Genomic DNA, 16,618 nt, shown 5'->3' on the forward strand with positions numbered 1-16,618 from the left:
AAGGAACAGTTTGAAAAAAGAAAAACAGAGCATGTTTTAATATTAAAGAAAAAGGTAAGTGACCATATTATTTTAAAGTATAAAAAGGCAAGTTTGCATGTATTAATATAAAAGAAAAAGGTAAGTGAGCATGTTATTTTAAAGTATAAAAAGGTAAGTTTGCATGAATTAATATAAAAGAAAAAGGTAAGATTGCCCTGTGCATGTTGTAAGAACAAAATAATTAAGTTAATATCAATATTGATCTATACTGAAAAGATCAATATAAGGAGCGTGTAAGAATGAATATCCTTCAACTAGTGTAAGAATTTCCATTCTTTAATGCTCGGAGCGTGTAAGAATATACATTCTTTCACGCTCTGACCATGTAATAATTTCCATTCTTTCACGCTCTGACCGTGTAATAATATCCATTCTTACACGGTCTGAGCCTTAAAGAATAAAAATTCTACACCAACAGTGTAAGAATAAGCATTCTTAAACGCTAGGAAGCGAACAATATTAAAATTGTTCCTCCTGAACCGTGTAATAATGGGAATTCTTAAACGATAGGTTTACTACTATGGAACCGAACAGATATGGTATAATAAACAATATCTAATTTCATTATTTGTATTTAAAAAGAACGTTAGGATATTTGGGGAAATCTCTAGAGTTATTATTTGTATTTAAAATTTTTGAGAGAAAAATCTTTAATTGCATTATTTATATTTAGAAAATACGCAAAGAGATCTGGAGAAAAATAAAAAAAATATATATTTTTGTATTTAGAAAATACGACAGGAGATCTGGAGAAAAATCTAACTTATTTTTTGTATTTAGAAAATACGTCAGGAGATCTGGAAGAAAATCCAGCTCGGGAATACAGCAAAGAGAAGTAAGGGAGTCGAGGATTATGCTGCGCTTAATTCACAAAAAGAGGTAATTTTATAACAACTAGGTTTACATGGCTATGGCTAATATGTCTGCTAGCCGTTTGTACATTTTTGAATTATTAAGAAACATTTCAGAATTTATCAGAATGATCATGTTTCTCTTATTTTATAAAGCTGGCTGGTTGATTGTTTGATTGATTTTGAAGTTGATTGATTGATTGATTTATTAGTTTGTTGACATCATGCTGGCTGAAGCTCGTGTGAACTGGATGAACCAGCATCCTGAAGAAGAAGAAAAATGGTTAAAGGTATTCTTCGGATGGCCGGGGTGGAGGAAAACAGAGATTACTTCTTAATACATATAGATTTACAACTTTTATTTTATTATTGACAAATTTTTTTCTGAATGTTGATTTTTTTATTACAGGGTGTCCACATCATATTTGATCGTTTATAGCTCTACTGAGATTCATTTAGAATAAATGTATTGGGCTAATATTAAAAAATTCTGCAGAAAATACCAGGTTTTTCATGTACTTTGTTCGTATTTTGGCGTTAAAAGCTTGAAGATTAAACATTGTGATATGGGACGCTCTGTTTGTAATTTTCTTTAACATGATTGAATATGTGCTGGATATAGGAGCACGAAACTGAGCACGCTACCTGTGGTATAGACGGGTGTAAATATACGGCACATCAGGATATCCTAGGTAAATATACGAGTTTTCAGGATATTCTAGGTAAATATACGGCATATCAGGATATTCTAGGTAAATATGCGATTTATCAGGATATCCTAGGTAAATAAACGGCACATCAGGATATTCTAGGTAAATATACGGCACATCAGGATATTCTAGGTAAATATACGGCACATCAGGATATTCTAGGTAAATATACGGCACATCAGGATATACTAGGTAAATATACGGCACATCAGGATATTATAGGTAAATATACGGCAAATTGGGATATTCTAGGTAAATATACGGCACATCAGGATATTAAAGGTAAATAGACGGCACATCAGGATATACTAGGTAAATATACGGCACATCAGGATATTCCAGGTAAATATACGGCACATTGGGATATTCTAGGTAAATATACGGCACATCAGGATATTCAAGGTAACTAACCTATTCGTTTCAGGATATCCTAGAAACGACAATATCTTTAACAGTATTGATCAGAAGGTAAAGAGGGTTACTTGAACCTGTTTTAATTTAGAAAAGCATATTCTTCACCAGCACCTGTCTGGTCTATACAACAAGATACCGCAGGGGAATTCACCAGAGGAAATAGAAAAATGGAAACAGGAACGCAGGAAGAATTTTCCTACCAGGTAAGGAATGACAAAACATCCTGAGCTGAAAACTTTAGAGTTGGATATCCTTAATACCGATTGTTTGATCTGAATATCCACTGTGGACACTTTTAAATTCTGTTAAATCCGCTCTTTTTTTATATCCCTACTGGATTCCGACCAATCACTGTTCTCTCATTAAATGGCGCGCAAATTCAAATTTTCCGGCTGTTCGGAATTATGCATTTGCCACTCTGATTGGATGCATTTTAGAGACTTTCTTGGGACAAACTAAAGATTAAATCAATCTCGAGATTAACAAAAAGAAGAGATCAAGAATTGTTCTTAATATCTACAATTCAGCTTAACTAACTAGTGCAAGAAGCCCCCCCCCCCCACTAGATTTACTAGACTTTAAAAAATTTGTAAGTTTTCCTTTTCTACGTGTAATGTGCGTAGAAGAATAAATGCTGAATCATAAAAATCTAATGTTGTAAAATATTACTATTGTGGCTTCATCTAGTTACACCTAGACTTGTCAAATGTAAACATAACTAGAGATGGACGCGTTCCGCTTTTTAAATTCTTTCGTTCGTGAAAGACCTATTCCGTTTGGATTTTTCTTCGGTTTTTTTTAATCGTTGTAAAGTTTAGCTAAAAACGTTTGTTCATTAATGTTAATTCGTTTTTGTTTGTTTTGTTCGTTTAACCTTCCTCTGATTTTTGAATTTTAATAATAATCTATAAAATATCAGTGCAAATATTTTGACGTTTCTTTATTTATTGTTCTCCATTTGCGTCGTTCATCTTTCATCATATTTCGGGTAATTTTGAAAGAAGAAAAATTGGGACATCCTAGCAGTTGCCATGCTGCTAGATTAGAACGAGGTTGAGAGGCTCCTGTTTTCCTATTAAAATGGAAATAAAAAATCACATGTTTTTAAATATTCAACTATTCCAACCAATGATGTTCCTAGTGCAATGAGGTTTTATTTATGTCTACATTTCTCTGAGCTAGATTATTTTCTATTCTTTGACAGCTTTAGTTATGAAATAAAAAAGAATATACGTCATATGTCGTGGGGGTGAAAAACACCTTATTCATTGTTTTAAACAGGGATCTTTTTATTTTTTTAATTTATTTATTTTAGGAGAAAAGAAAGAATTTTGGTTTGAAGTGTCAGAAGAAAATATATAACTTGCCTTTTGATTTCCAATTTTCCATTTTGAATTTGTTTAGCTTATTTGACATATCACATGATTTCTTTACTCTGCTACTTTTATATCAAAATGCTTTTTATTGTCGTAAAAAATATTTTATGTTAGGGCGAAGGTGGAAGCGAAGGAGGAGGAGAGGAAGGAGATGAGGGAGAGAGGGGAGGTGATGAGGATCAAGAGAATAACTTTCTCCAAATGAATTTCTTTTTTGGTCCCGAATATCATTTTAAAATTTTCACCAAATAAGATTCATGATTGAAAAAAAATGGAAATTGTAAGTCATGTTGCAAATATTAAATTTTGACTTTTTGATTTTTAGGATCCTGATTGGGAATGTAATTGCAAAGCTCGGTTTTTAGTCAGGTTGGTTATTTTTATTGTTTTGTTGTTAAAAGATTGTCAAATAATTTGTGTTCCTGCTTTTTTAAATTTTTTGTTGTATTTTGAATTGTTGGATATTTTTTTCATAATTGATCGATTATTTTTATTTCGTTTATTATTATTTTGTTGATAACTATCTTGATTTTGCAATTAAAGAAATTATTGATCTTTCTCTGTACTTGGTAACGAATCTAAAAATATTTTTCTTACAGAGACGGACGAGGAGGTCGCGGTGGTCGAGGAGGAAGAGGAGGAGGGGGACGTGGAGGAAGAAATTTTATTAAAAATCTCCGCCATCAGGGGCATTGCAAGGTGGGGCTTCGAGATTTAAAAAAAAAAATTCGTGGTAGAAAAATAGTAGCAAAGATATTTCTTTTAATTTAGCTTATTGCTACCAACAAATTTAAAACATATGATTTTTTTTGCAATTTTATGAAGAAATTTTATTTTCTATATCATTTAATAATTGGGATTGTTTTCATGATATCTCTTAGATTGGCTCGAAAAAATAACTGTTTTTTTTCTCGATGTTTTTGTTCACATTTTGCTACTTAATATTTACATATCCATTGATCTAAAATGTTGCGGATTCTTTGGATCCAGGTCCAGAAAGCTATAATGTTGCGGGTTCTCTGGATCCAGATCCATGGAGCTAAAATGCTGCAGATTCCATGGATCCAGATCCATGAAACTAAAATGTTGCGGATGCTATGGATCCAATGGAGCTACAATGTTGCGGATTCCATGGATCCTAATCAAGGATCTAAAATGTTGCGGAATGCGTATCCAATAGATATGAATCCTAAGCCCTGCTTACAATTACTCACATTTATTTTCAGGAACTGGAGAATATCCGAGCTCGGGCTCGAGATAAGCGGGAGGTGAAAGCAACCCAGCGGTTAGAGTTCATGAAGAACAGACAGGAACAGAAGATATTAAAGGAGAAGAGCATTAAGGCACGGGTTTTATATATTCTTATTATTTTTCTCTAATATATTGTACTATCTTGTAAACCCACCTTTGCCTTTGAACTAAGTTATTAAAATCTCCTTCTCAACTTAGAACTTTTGAACGAAGCTAAGACTATTCCCGTGGTACAAGGTACCCAATCAAATTTGAGGCAAATCTTTGAAGGGAATATTTCCGGACATAAAAATAAACTGACAGAGATTACTACTTGATGTTAATACTAGCTTGGGAACCCAGTTTTGTCTGGAAACTAGACTTTCTCTATAAAATCAACCCATTCAACTTTGAGGTTCTACTGAGTTAACGGTCAAGACGTTCATCAGCTATGTTCGGACAAACAAACGGAGATTTCTAATTTATATTTATAGAGTTTTTCCTTTTTCTGCGATAAAAAACATTTCTGACATACGAGGGTGGGGGATGGTAATTTTTCAAGAAAATATATACCCCTGCGTGAAGGACGAAGAGGATGGATCCGAGGAGAAGGTTGAAATGACGGAGAAGGATGAAACTGATGAGGGACGGATGAATGAGAAGGATGAGAATGATGAGGAGAGTGTGAGTGAGGATGAGGAATGGAATGGAGGACTGTTCATGTTTCCAGGTAATAATATATGTTCTCGTTGTAAAGGGATTATCCTTGTAATAATATATCATCTCGTTGTAAAGGGACTATCCTTGTAATAATAAATGATCTCGTTGTAAAGGGACTATCCTTGTAATAATATATGTTCTCGTTGTAAAGGGATTATCCTTGTAATAATATATGTTCTCGTTGTAAAGGGATTATCCTTGTAATAATATATGATCTCGTTGTAAAGGGATTATCCTTGTAATAATATATGATCTCGTTGTAAAGGGATTATCCTTGTAATAATATATGATCTCGTTGTAAAGGGAGTATCCTGTAATAATATATGATCTCGTTGTAAAGGGATTATCCTTGTAATAATATATGATCTCGTTGTAAAGGGATTATCCTTGTAATAATATATGATCTCGTTGTAAAGGGACTATCCTTGTAATTTGATGTGACCCTCCATGTACGATTTACAACGGTACCCTTAAAACCATTATCTGATCAAAAATATTGAAGATGTCGTATTTCCCATTTTTTTCTGTAGTGTAAATGCGCAAGTTCCTTTGTTGAAGAATCACAATTGATATTGTATAAATGGAAGGCCAACTTAAATTACGCCAAATTAATAACGTACTCTAAAAAAAGAAATATTTTATTATTCCGTGCAAAAAAAACTATTTTTGACGTTTAGGGGAAAACTTATCAAAACTCCTAGATTCAAGTATTTTGCAGTATTCAGTATTCGTAGTCAACTTATTCTTAATTAATGTATTAATTTTTTTATCGATTCAGGGACAAGTGGGTTAAGAGACAGAGTTCCAAATAAGGAAACTATACTGAAGGATGAAGAAGAAGATGAGGAGGGGGATAAAGAGGAATTGAACTTTCATATTAGTGATGATGAGGATATGATTGAAAACAGTCGAGAAATCCCTCCAGATATTCGAGAAATTTTAGACAAACCAGTGCCCACGAAACCTGATAAACGAGAGACTATCGAAGATCGTCTAACGGACGAAAGTGATGACGACGGGCCACCGTTAGAAGAAAAAATTTGCAAATATGCCGACGACATACATCCAGAAACTGCTCTTGCGGAAACTACGCAAAGAGATAAACCAGAAAATCCTCCAACAGATATTTCAAGTTCGAACATTTCCGGAATTTCGGAATACAGTGCTAGAAAACGGAAACGAAAGCACAAGGAGGAGAAAGTCCCGGAACGTAAACGACCGACTGACGTTTTCTCGCGTCCGATTCGTCCGCCCACCCTCCTTGAAAAGCTACTGTTGGACGAAATAAAACGAGAGAGAAATACTATATTACAATGTGTCCGGTTTGTGTGCAGCAATGATTTTTTACAGAAATAATATTTTCAGAGTTAATGAATACAGGAGAATGAGTGGAGATGCTAAACAAGGAAGATACAGGTATAATTCCAAACCAACAGTAATTTTACTTAAATTTTACAATATTCTTAAATATATCAGATGGAAATATTTGAGATTTCTATATTTCTTGTTCGTCCATCCTTCAATCATACTTTGGCTAATTTTGAAAATAAAAAGAAAGAATTTGTTGGATGTCCTTGTAGTTTGCCGTGTTACAAGTAAGAACTATTTTTAAATGATCTTGCTTTTTTCTGGGCCATTAATTTGAAATTGCTGAGTATCTTGCTTTCTTTTTTTCTGAACTCTGTATACTCTTGCATCTTAATTTTTTCTGAACTCTGGATTGAATCTTTTTTTATTTGGTCACACATCTGTTTTCTGTTCTTCTCTTTTAGATCTACGCATTCTTATTAGTTTCTTAGTGAACTTAGATCCCTTTATTTATTATAATTCAAATTGTTTAAATGGCCAAATCAATTAAATTAATTTGACGAAATTATTATTTTATTCTTATTTTGTGTAATAGGTCAACAAATTGTTGAACTCAAATATACAATTTTAGTTCCTAAAGGAATTAAGTTTTTGCAACAAACTTAAAATGTTCCAACCTGTTGCAACCTGATGGCGTAAATCTTTAGATTATTTAATCAAACAGTTTGATGATAGTTTTAAATATCTGAGGTATACGACATTAGGTTGCAAAGAAAGCCAGAGTTAGGGGAAAATACTCAATTCCAAATACTGAATTCATTTAAATTTATTAATCTAATCAATCCAATTTATTCTTATTAACGTAACTAGTAAATACGCTGTTTTCCATTCATCTTATAAATCAGACTAGCTTCTAGATCTAATTGCCCCTTGCAACACCCCTTAAGGGGTGATTCAAAGGTCTTAAGCTCACAAGCAAATCGATGAGAATTTTTCCAATTAATTATTAAAAACTAAAGCAAACATTAAATGTACATTATGGCTACAGAAAAGCATAAGTTAGTTAGAGCGGTAAAATCAAAGCCCAAGGCATTGCGACACTTCAAAGCTGACTTTGTCTAAAAAACTTTCGAGACTTTATATAAAAAGGGTGAATCTAAGTGCTTGTAGTAATCCGAGAACTAAACTGAATTAACCTGATATCATATTAATCTAAAGTTCTGTTAATTACACAAAAATTATTATACGGTCAGAGCGTGAAAGAATGTATATTCTTACACGCTCCGAGCATTAAAGAATGGAAATTCTTACACTAGTTGAAGGATATTCATTCTTACACGATCCTTATATTGATCTTTTCAGTATAAATCAATATTGATATTAACTTAATTATTTTGTACTGGCAACATGCACAGGGCAAACTCACATTTTCTTTTACATGAATATATGCAAACTTACCTTTTTTAACTTAAAAACAACATGCTCACTTACCTTTTTCTTTTATTTTCAAACATGCAAACTTGCCTTTTTTAATTTAATAAAACATGCTCACTTACCTTTTTCGTTTATTGAAGTATTGATATACCTTAACTCAGAAATATGGACGATGCCTTTAGCCTTACATTAGACACTTTCATCAAACTGTCGAGTCTCAAAACATACTGCCCGACTGCCTGCTTTATTAATTTTTTTTAGTTCATCTTCATTTCAAACCAAGTTTGGTGGGATTTTGCAAATCTCTGCATACTTGTAATAGTATGGTCAGAGCTTTTCAGTCTGAGTCACCATATCTCGCATAGTTCGAGATGATAAAGTGAAACCACAATCAAAACCAAAAAAAAAAAATATCAAAACTTATCATTGAAATATTAGTGTCACAACTTTTAATGGAGTCCTAGCACTCCATGGCAATGAAAACAAACCAGTAAATCTTGCTTCATAAATAAAAGACAAAAATCTTCATCAATTCATGTCGAACTGATTCTTACTAGATAACCTGCTTATATCTCCTCTTTTTGGAAGATTTAGGATCTAATATCCAGAAAATGATTTCTTCTATAAATGAAGACATGATATTGTTCAGTAGATTAAGACAACCCACTCCTATACCTTCTCCACATCTAAAAAAAAACTCAGAGCACATTTAACATGCTGTATCTAAATGTAGTATCAACTTGAAAAAACGAGCAAAATCATAAGAAATTAATAAACAAACAAACTAAACTAAGGAAACAATTACACCGCATGCATTGCTTTCAAATTAAGAACCAATTTTTACTTAGAAAATGTTTTTTTTTACATTTTAACATTAGAAAAATAAAAAACATTGTTAGTCAGAACAAGAGCATAAAACTTATTTGCAACCTTTCATAATGTAAACTGTTCCAACTTGAAATAGTCGGATTTCACCAGAATTATTTTTTAATATAATTTCTTGGGTATGTGCCCATGGAACCTCACAAATATGATATAATAATATTCTTATGCGGCCTTCGTTAAAGAATACATCTAGATTATTTCATCTCGTTTAAGAATTTCCATTATCTCATAAGATTATCATATTATCTTATTTATACTTTGATCAGACGAAGCTTTCAAGGTTACCGTTGTAATCTTTGCATGGAGGGTCACTTAAAATTACGCTTACAGTCCCTTTAATTATATAGTTTAATTTAAAATAAAATATTATGATGAATTCCAGAGGAAAGAAGAAAGCAGAGAACGGAAAAAATGGAGGAATTCAAGCTCAGGTTAAATCCTCAACACCATCAATAGATACTTCAGGTAATTATTCATGCATTCATCCTTTCTTTCTTTCATTCATTCATTCATTTAATCATTCAATCATCCATTCATCCTTTTATTCATCCTTTCATTCATCCATCATTTCATGCATGCATGCATTCATCCATGTCATTCATTCATGCGTGCATGCATTTATCCTTTCATTCATGCGTGCATGCATTCATTTTATATGATATTTCACTTTCAAGATTCGTCTCTTATTTTATTTTTCATTTAATTAATTGTTAACTTAATTATTGTATATTAATTTAGAATTATTCTTATAAATAATAGTCTTCTTTCAGGTTTGTCAGTATATCCTAGATTTACTGCGCAGTGTTGTTGCTCACAAGATAAAGTTTGGATTCCTTTGTGTTCTTATTGGTAATTCAATAAATAAACATAAAATAAAAATCTATCAATATCAGGGGAAACCTCTTGTCAAAGCACACTGGTTTGAGACACATTCTTGGGTAATTGGTGTTAGTCCGTTCCAAACTTTTTCTTTAAATTGAAATGAAAATTTTGTAATTTAAAGTTTTTCTTTTGTCTGTGATATTTAAAGTGCATGATCTCTGCCGATAATGTTTTTGTTCACCTATTAGAAAATGCAAAGAAAACGCAAGAAAACAAATTGTTATTAAAAAATTCGTTTTTAAAAAGCAATGATATACTACATGGCCCTTGCAATGTTTGAAAATGTACATTTGATCTTGTCTTCAAACTTGTAAATAATTAGTAAGATTTGGATTCTTAAAAATGATAATTCTCTTAACTTCTTTAAGCTAGGTTCACAATCCCTTTAAATTCTTCAAGCTACGTTCACAATCCCTTTAAATCCTTGGAAACAGTGGTGAAAATCCCTTAAAATTCTTGAAACAGTACTGACAATCCCTTTAAACCTTTGAAATAATGCTGACAATCCCTTTAAATCCTTGAAACTGTGCTGACAATCCCTTTAAATCCTTGAAACAGTGCTGACAATCCCTTTAAATCCTTGAAACAGTGCTGACATACCTTTAAATCCTTGAAACAGTACTGACAATCCCTTTAAACCTTTGAAATAATGCTGACAATCCCTTTAAATCCTTGAAACTGTGCTGACAATCCCTTTAAATCCTTGAAACAGTGCTGACAATCCCTTTAAATCCTTGAAACAGTGCTGACATACCTTTAAATCCTTGAAACAGTGCTGACATACCTTTAAATCCTTGAAACAGTGCTGACATACCTTTAAATCCTTGAAACAGTGCTGACATACCTTTAATTCCTTGAAACAGTGCTGACAATTAAAATAATGTTCAGGCACTCTAGTAGTTCTGCACAATACACCGGGTGATCATCAGGAGTTCATTAAACCAATAGGAAACTTATCCTCATGAGAAACATATCTATTTTATCAGAAACCAGCACCTAGCTTTTTTGTATTTTTTCTTTTAAAAAAAACTAATTTATAGTAAAATTCAAACAACACCCCTAGCCCTCCCTGTTTTTATTATTTGAAAGATGTCATGTTTTTTTCTAAGGCTTAAACCATATATCTACTCTATTATTATTTTTTATTAGAAATCCTAGGTCGGAACAGATTCTGAATATTTCTTAAAATTTCGCTAATTTCTTTTTCCAATAACAAATTGCCAAAAACTTGCAAAAACTTGTTTTACCATTCAATGGTTACATATTTCATTGACACTTTAAAGTATTTCTTTTTTATGTTTTGGGATTTTGATTTTTCTGATGATATGTTTTATTAGAAAAATTACTCCTATGGTGTGGATGGTGGGTAGGATTAGGTAAGAATAAAATCCAAATTCTGATCCTGATCCAGCTCAAATATTTCTACATGTTCTACTATTTGCTCAAATTTTGAATATTTTTCAATCTTTTCGTCTCGATTGACCTTTTTGACAGAAACAATCTCAAGAACTGGGACAACTCAGACCAAAATACATTTTCAAGTAAATGTGGAACTAACATCTATTTTATTTACTCTCGAGATTTTTGAGTAAAAAATCTGCAATAAAATATTTTTAGGTATTCTAAGTTCTGTTGGTTTAGGAACAGGACTCCATACATTCCTCCTGTACTTAGGTAAATCTTAATGCAGGGGTGTATATTTTCTAGAAAAATCACCCCCCCCCTTTTTCGAAAATCACTTGAGAAAAGTTATATATGCTTTTTTATGGTTTTATTAGCTGAATTGGAGAACATGAATAATTTTTTTGTTAATTATCAAAATATATGAAGAAACTTGCTTTATGATATCCTATTTTCCAATTTTTCATTTTTTACCCAAATCATCCAAAAATCATTATTTATAATCATAATTCTGAAAAATATACACTCCTGTCTCTCAAAAGGCAATTTTAGTTTCCAAGAAGTAAATGAATTCACTCATTCATAAGTTACATCCTCTGGCAGACCTCTGCCCGTACTGAATCTACGCATATTTCCTCCTCAGTAAATAAACTAAATATAAAAAATTCTTTTTTGTCCCTAAATTCTGAAGCTAAGTCCTAACTGTTAAAGAGAGGCATTGACACCTTCTTGTGTCTTCTTAAGAAAAACACTTAGTTTTAACTCTTTCAGTAGGCGTTTAACGGTTTAATGTGATATTGATTAACATTAAATGACTAAAATTTACATTTTTGAATTTTCATTTCGGTTTGGCAGTGGCATGTCTTTAGTGATCCAGGTCCGTTAAAAGTTGCAGTTAATCAAGCTGCGCATGAATGCCAATTAATTGAACAAAATATTTAGTTTTACATAAATCATTGGTTTACTAAATTGTTAATTAATTCAGGTCCACATATAGCTGCAGTTACTTTAGCTGCCTATGAATGCCAAAGCACTGAGTTCCCTGAACCCCCCTACCCAGAGCAGATTATCTGTCCAACAGATCCCAGCTCTTCAGCTCAAATGTCAATCTGGCAAATCCTATCCAAGGTTAGTTTCTTCATTGCTTCTTTATGAAGAAAAACATTGTTATCTAAATCGTATTTCATCAGACAAAGCTTTTAATGATACAGTTGTAAATCGGGCATTGGCATCTTTGCCATGGAGGGTCACTTAAACATTACACTTACAGTTTATTCAATCCTTCGAGGCAGAACTTTTTTTCAAAATTTAATTCTTAGAACATTTCGTAAAGAAGTTTTGTTGTGAAGCTTGATACCTATTTATTGTTTCTAACATTCCAAGTCTTGTGACTTTGTAATAACTCTCTCCGAAAAATAAATGATTGCTTGAGAAGAAGAAGGAGAAAAGCAGGTTCCCATTTTAGATTTTTCAATGATACAAAAATCATACTTTTCACAGAGCAAAGACAAACTTAAGAATGTCTAATCTCTCATTCTAAATCTTGTTTGTCTTAGGTTCGGTTAGAAGCTTTCTGTTGGGGTGCTGGAACTGCTATAGGAGAACTTCCTCCATACTTCATGGCAAGGGCTGCCAGGCTTTCAGGTCTATACTTCTTATAATGCATAGGGATTATTCCTCTGATATGCTGATTTTACAAATTACAAATCTCTGTTTGCTATTTGTTATGCATTCATTGCACAGGAATGGTTTAATTATACATCATTGGATGTGACGTTGAGGGCAAAAAATGGTTTTTTTCGATTTTTTTGTTGAAATTTTAGAAACCACTGAATTTTTTTTCCGCGCTAAAGTTCCTAATTATGGGAGAAATGGGGAGGGGGATAAATCTAATTAAATATAATACATATATATATATATATACACACACCCTGGAAAAAGTTCTTCTAAATGTTTAGGATCTGAACCAGGGGAGGAGGAACAGGAGATCTTAGAGCTTCAGGTAAAACATAAATACAGTTTAATTCTGTGTCTCTTTATTTTTGGATTGTACAGGGCACAGAAAAGAATAGAATAGGAAGACGACATTATATCAATACTTAAAGGGAGAAATTGAAGAATCCTGAAAGTCTATTAATTTTAAATTAAGAAACCAACAGATTCAGGGTGGCCAAAATGTACGGATTGTACGGATTGTTTTTTTTTAACCCTACGGACTTAACGGATTTTTATCTTGGAAAATAAACCGTTTTTTTAACTTTCACTCATTTCAGCAAATTTTTCATGAAANTCCTGTATCCTGTATCATGTACCCTGTATCATGTATCCAGTATCCAGTATCATGCACCTAGTATCATGTACCCAGTATTTAGTTTGTATATATGTATGAAGCCAATTTTTTACAGATTGATTCTTGCTGAAGAAGTTTAAACCCTCTTACATGAACTGAACACAAAGGACAATGAATGAAAAATTGAATTTTAATGTTTTTTTCAAAAATGGGATTTTTTTCGAAAATTGTACTGATTGTACAGATTTTTAAAAAAAATGTACGGATTTAAAAAAAATGTACGGATTTAAAAAAATGTACGGATAGGTTTAAAAAAATGTACGGATTGTATGAATTTTTTTAAAAAATTGTTCGGATTGTACGGATTTTTTTTCGAAAATTGTACGGATTGTACGGATTTTTTTCGAATATGTACGGATTTTTGTACGGATTTGTTCAAAAAAGTTTTGGCCAGCCTGCAGATTGTGGATTTTAAAAAGTTGTGCGGAAAATGAGAACTTGTTTCTTAAATTCAGGAGAAGCTGAAGAAGCCTGAAAGTCTAACAACTGTAGAGCGCTGGAAGTATAGAATACAGTGGGCTGTGGAAAAGGTATAAACGTTAAACAAAAAATTAAGTTTTAAAACATTCTTTTGTACTTTTAGAAATTGAAAATTCATTAAATTTGATCATATTAAATACTTGAAAGCCCCCTTAATATCCCGTCCTAGAGAATTTCTTTGATGGACAAATAACAACCTTTAATTAACATGTTGATTACAATGTTGATTACACATGATTAATTAATTAACATGTTGATTACAATTCCTTTTCAGGTTGGGCTGTAAACATTCCCTTTGATTACACATCAAGAACAATCCCTTGTTTAGGTTGGGTTTATGAGTATCCTGGTTTAACAATCCCTTGTTTAGGTTGGGTTTATGGGTATCCTGGTTTAACATTTAGGTTGGGTTTATGGGTATCCTGGTTTAACAGTTCCTTGTTTAGGTTGGGTTTATGGGTATCCTGGTTTAACAGTTCCTTGTTTAGGTTGGGTTTATGGGTATCCTGGTTTGTGCCTCGATCCCCAACCCTCTCTTCGATCTGGCTGGAATCACTTGTGGACACTTTCTGGTTCCTTTCTGGACATTTTTTGGTCAGTTTTACACTATTCATACTTACCAGTTACTTTCTGGACATTTTTTGGTCAGTTTTACACTATTCATACTTACCAGTTACTTTCTGGACATTTTTCGGTCAGTTTTACACAATTTAATCTTACCAGTTTCTTTTTAGACATTTTTTGGTCAGTTCTACACAATTTATACTTACTAGTTCCTTTCTGAACATTTTTCGGTCAGCTTTTAGCAATTTAAACCTTCTGGTTCCTTCCTGGTCATTTTTCTAGTCAGTTTTACACTATTTATACTTTCTGGACATTTTTCGGTCAGTTTTAAACAATTTATACTTTCTCGTCACTCTCTGAACATTTTTCGGTCAGTTTCACACTATTTACACTTACTAGTTCCTTTCTAGACATTTTTTGGTCAGTTTTACACAATTTAAACTTTCCGTTCCTTTCTGGACATTTTTTGGTCGGTTATACATAATTACATAACGATACTTAACAAACAGTAGATTATTCTTACCTGGGTGGAATCAAACTCCCATGGGGAGAAAACAGGGTTAACCATGGTTATGACGACGACATTTCTAATAAATTTGAACGCATTCAGTATCTAACCACTGGTTACCAGAGTATCTAACCTTACTATGCAATCTTGGGTTTAACTAATTAGAATCGATTTAAATTAGTTCCATACATTCAAAAGATTTCAACTAACACTGATTTACTAAAAAAAAGTTTTTTTGGGATTGTAAGCGTATTTTAAAGTGAACCTTTATGCAAAGATGGCAATGCCTGATTCACATCGGTACCCTTGAAAACTCGATGTGATCAATAATGAGGAAGATATTGTCGTTTTTTCAGGCTTTTGTTAATATTGATGATTCAAACATATTTTCCTGCAGCAGACATACGCAAGTCTCCTCTGTAGAGAACCCACAATTTAAAACAAATAATAACATTGATAAATAATTCCTACTTAAGGGTCACTTGAAATTACATTTACAGTCCCTTTAAAGGTTTTGATGTATTGTAGGTGCCACACTGATTGGGAAAGCGATTATAAAAATGCATATACAGAAGATATTTGTTATCCTGGCCTTCAATGAAAATCTGCTCGAGTCTGCTATATCACTGCTCAGAAGAATTCCTGCCATAGGTCAGTAGGGTTTATGTTTATACCAGGATCCATTTCAATTTCATGCAAATCCGGATCCGGATCCTGGTATCCCTTCTGAAAAAAATGGATCCGGATCCAGGTCATACCAGTTCTTTTAGATTTATTGGCTTTTTTAGCAAAAGAAGAATTTTCAAATTTTCGTCTTTTTTTTGCTTGTTTTTCGTCTAAAACTCAATGAACTATTCAGAGATAAATAAAATCTCTCTTTTTTAAAGAGTCAAGATTTTTGAGAAAATTTTTTTGTTTTATAGTTCTTAGTTGAGATTTTGCCCCTTGGATCCGAATCCGTAGATCCGCATATCTTCCAAGAAGTCCGAGTGGAAAATCAATTATGGCAGTTAAATATCGATTTTTGTTTCATGAGTGTACACCTTAGCCTACCGTGAAAGTAAACTTGAAAATTTTAAGAAATGCACAAAATTTAAAGTAAAAAAATGTCATTATTTTTCACATCTCAATGTTGTTTGTTTCAGGAGAGAAGCTGGAAGCCCCAATCCGTAGTATTCTAGTTCAGCAGAAGGATAAACTGCACAACAAGTCTGGAAATCAAGATGGCGGGCCCCAGGGGAACATCCTGTCCGCCATCTTTGAAAAATTTGTTCTCGTCATGGTCGTTTACTTTGTAGTTTCTATCATTCACTCGTTAGCCCAGAATTATGCAAAAAGAAAGGCGACATCTAAAAAATAAAAACATATTGATTTTAAAATCAATAAAATTAAATCATGAAGCAGTCCAATTCAATTATTTTAAATTAGTATTTTATGTTTTGATTATAACTTTTATGAAAAAA

The 16,618-nt window shown here is 32.5% G+C and overlaps 2 protein-coding genes across 2 annotated transcripts in view; both read left to right on the forward strand.

Moving 5' to 3' along the window:
- The window catches only part of LOC111711582 (histone-lysine N-methyltransferase 2B), a gene marked incomplete in the record, with an annotated part of 7,726 nt that extends 1,017 nt beyond the window's left edge, over positions 1 to 6,709 (forward strand). The window contains 10 exon segments of the mRNA XM_023485969.1: positions 823 to 921; positions 1,106 to 1,183; positions 1,516 to 1,585; positions 2,106 to 2,220; positions 3,508 to 3,580; positions 3,719 to 3,762; positions 3,993 to 4,092; positions 4,620 to 4,736; positions 5,209 to 5,353; positions 6,122 to 6,709. Coding sequence (XP_023341737.1) covers positions 823 to 921; positions 1,106 to 1,183; positions 1,516 to 1,585; positions 2,106 to 2,220; positions 3,508 to 3,580; positions 3,719 to 3,762; positions 3,993 to 4,092; positions 4,620 to 4,736; positions 5,209 to 5,353; positions 6,122 to 6,699 — 1,419 coding nt within the window.
- Positions 6,710 to 6,727: 18 nt separating this feature from the next.
- On the forward strand, positions 6,728 to 16,543 carry LOC111711583 (vacuole membrane protein 1). Its single transcript, XM_023485970.1, has 13 exons — positions 6,728 to 6,759; positions 9,353 to 9,435; positions 9,730 to 9,819; positions 10,741 to 10,800; positions 11,190 to 11,228; positions 11,470 to 11,526; positions 12,239 to 12,381; positions 12,810 to 12,897; positions 13,212 to 13,255; positions 14,059 to 14,133; positions 14,572 to 14,677; positions 15,684 to 15,806; positions 16,301 to 16,543. The coding sequence occupies exons 1-13, from the start codon at positions 6,728 to 6,730 to the stop codon at positions 16,513 to 16,515; spliced, it is 1,155 nt and encodes a 384-aa protein (XP_023341738.1). The 3' UTR covers positions 16,516 to 16,543.
- Positions 16,544 to 16,618: the final 75 nt, after the last annotated feature.

Source organism: Eurytemora carolleeae, unplaced genomic scaffold (genome assembly GCF_000591075.1).
Source record: "Eurytemora carolleeae unplaced genomic scaffold, Eaff_2.0 scaffold1089, whole genome shotgun sequence".
Classification (NCBI taxonomy): domain Eukaryota; kingdom Metazoa; phylum Arthropoda; class Copepoda; order Calanoida; family Temoridae; genus Eurytemora; species Eurytemora carolleeae.

What these genes read in the sequence shown, in the direction of transcription:
- LOC111711583 (XM_023485970.1), top strand. Translation starts at nt 6,728, where the DNA reads ATGAGTGGAGATGCTAAACAAGGAAGATACAG. An exon ending in TCTGGCAAATCCTATCCAAG is followed by an intron (nt 12,382 to 12,809) that starts GTTAGTTTCTTC and finishes TGTTTGTCTTAG; the next exon opens with GTTCGGTTAGAAGCTTTCTG. An exon ending in AGGAGATCTTAGAGCTTCAG is followed by an intron (nt 13,256 to 14,058) that starts GTAAAACATAAA and finishes TCTTAAATTCAG; the next exon opens with GAGAAGCTGAAGAAGCCTGA.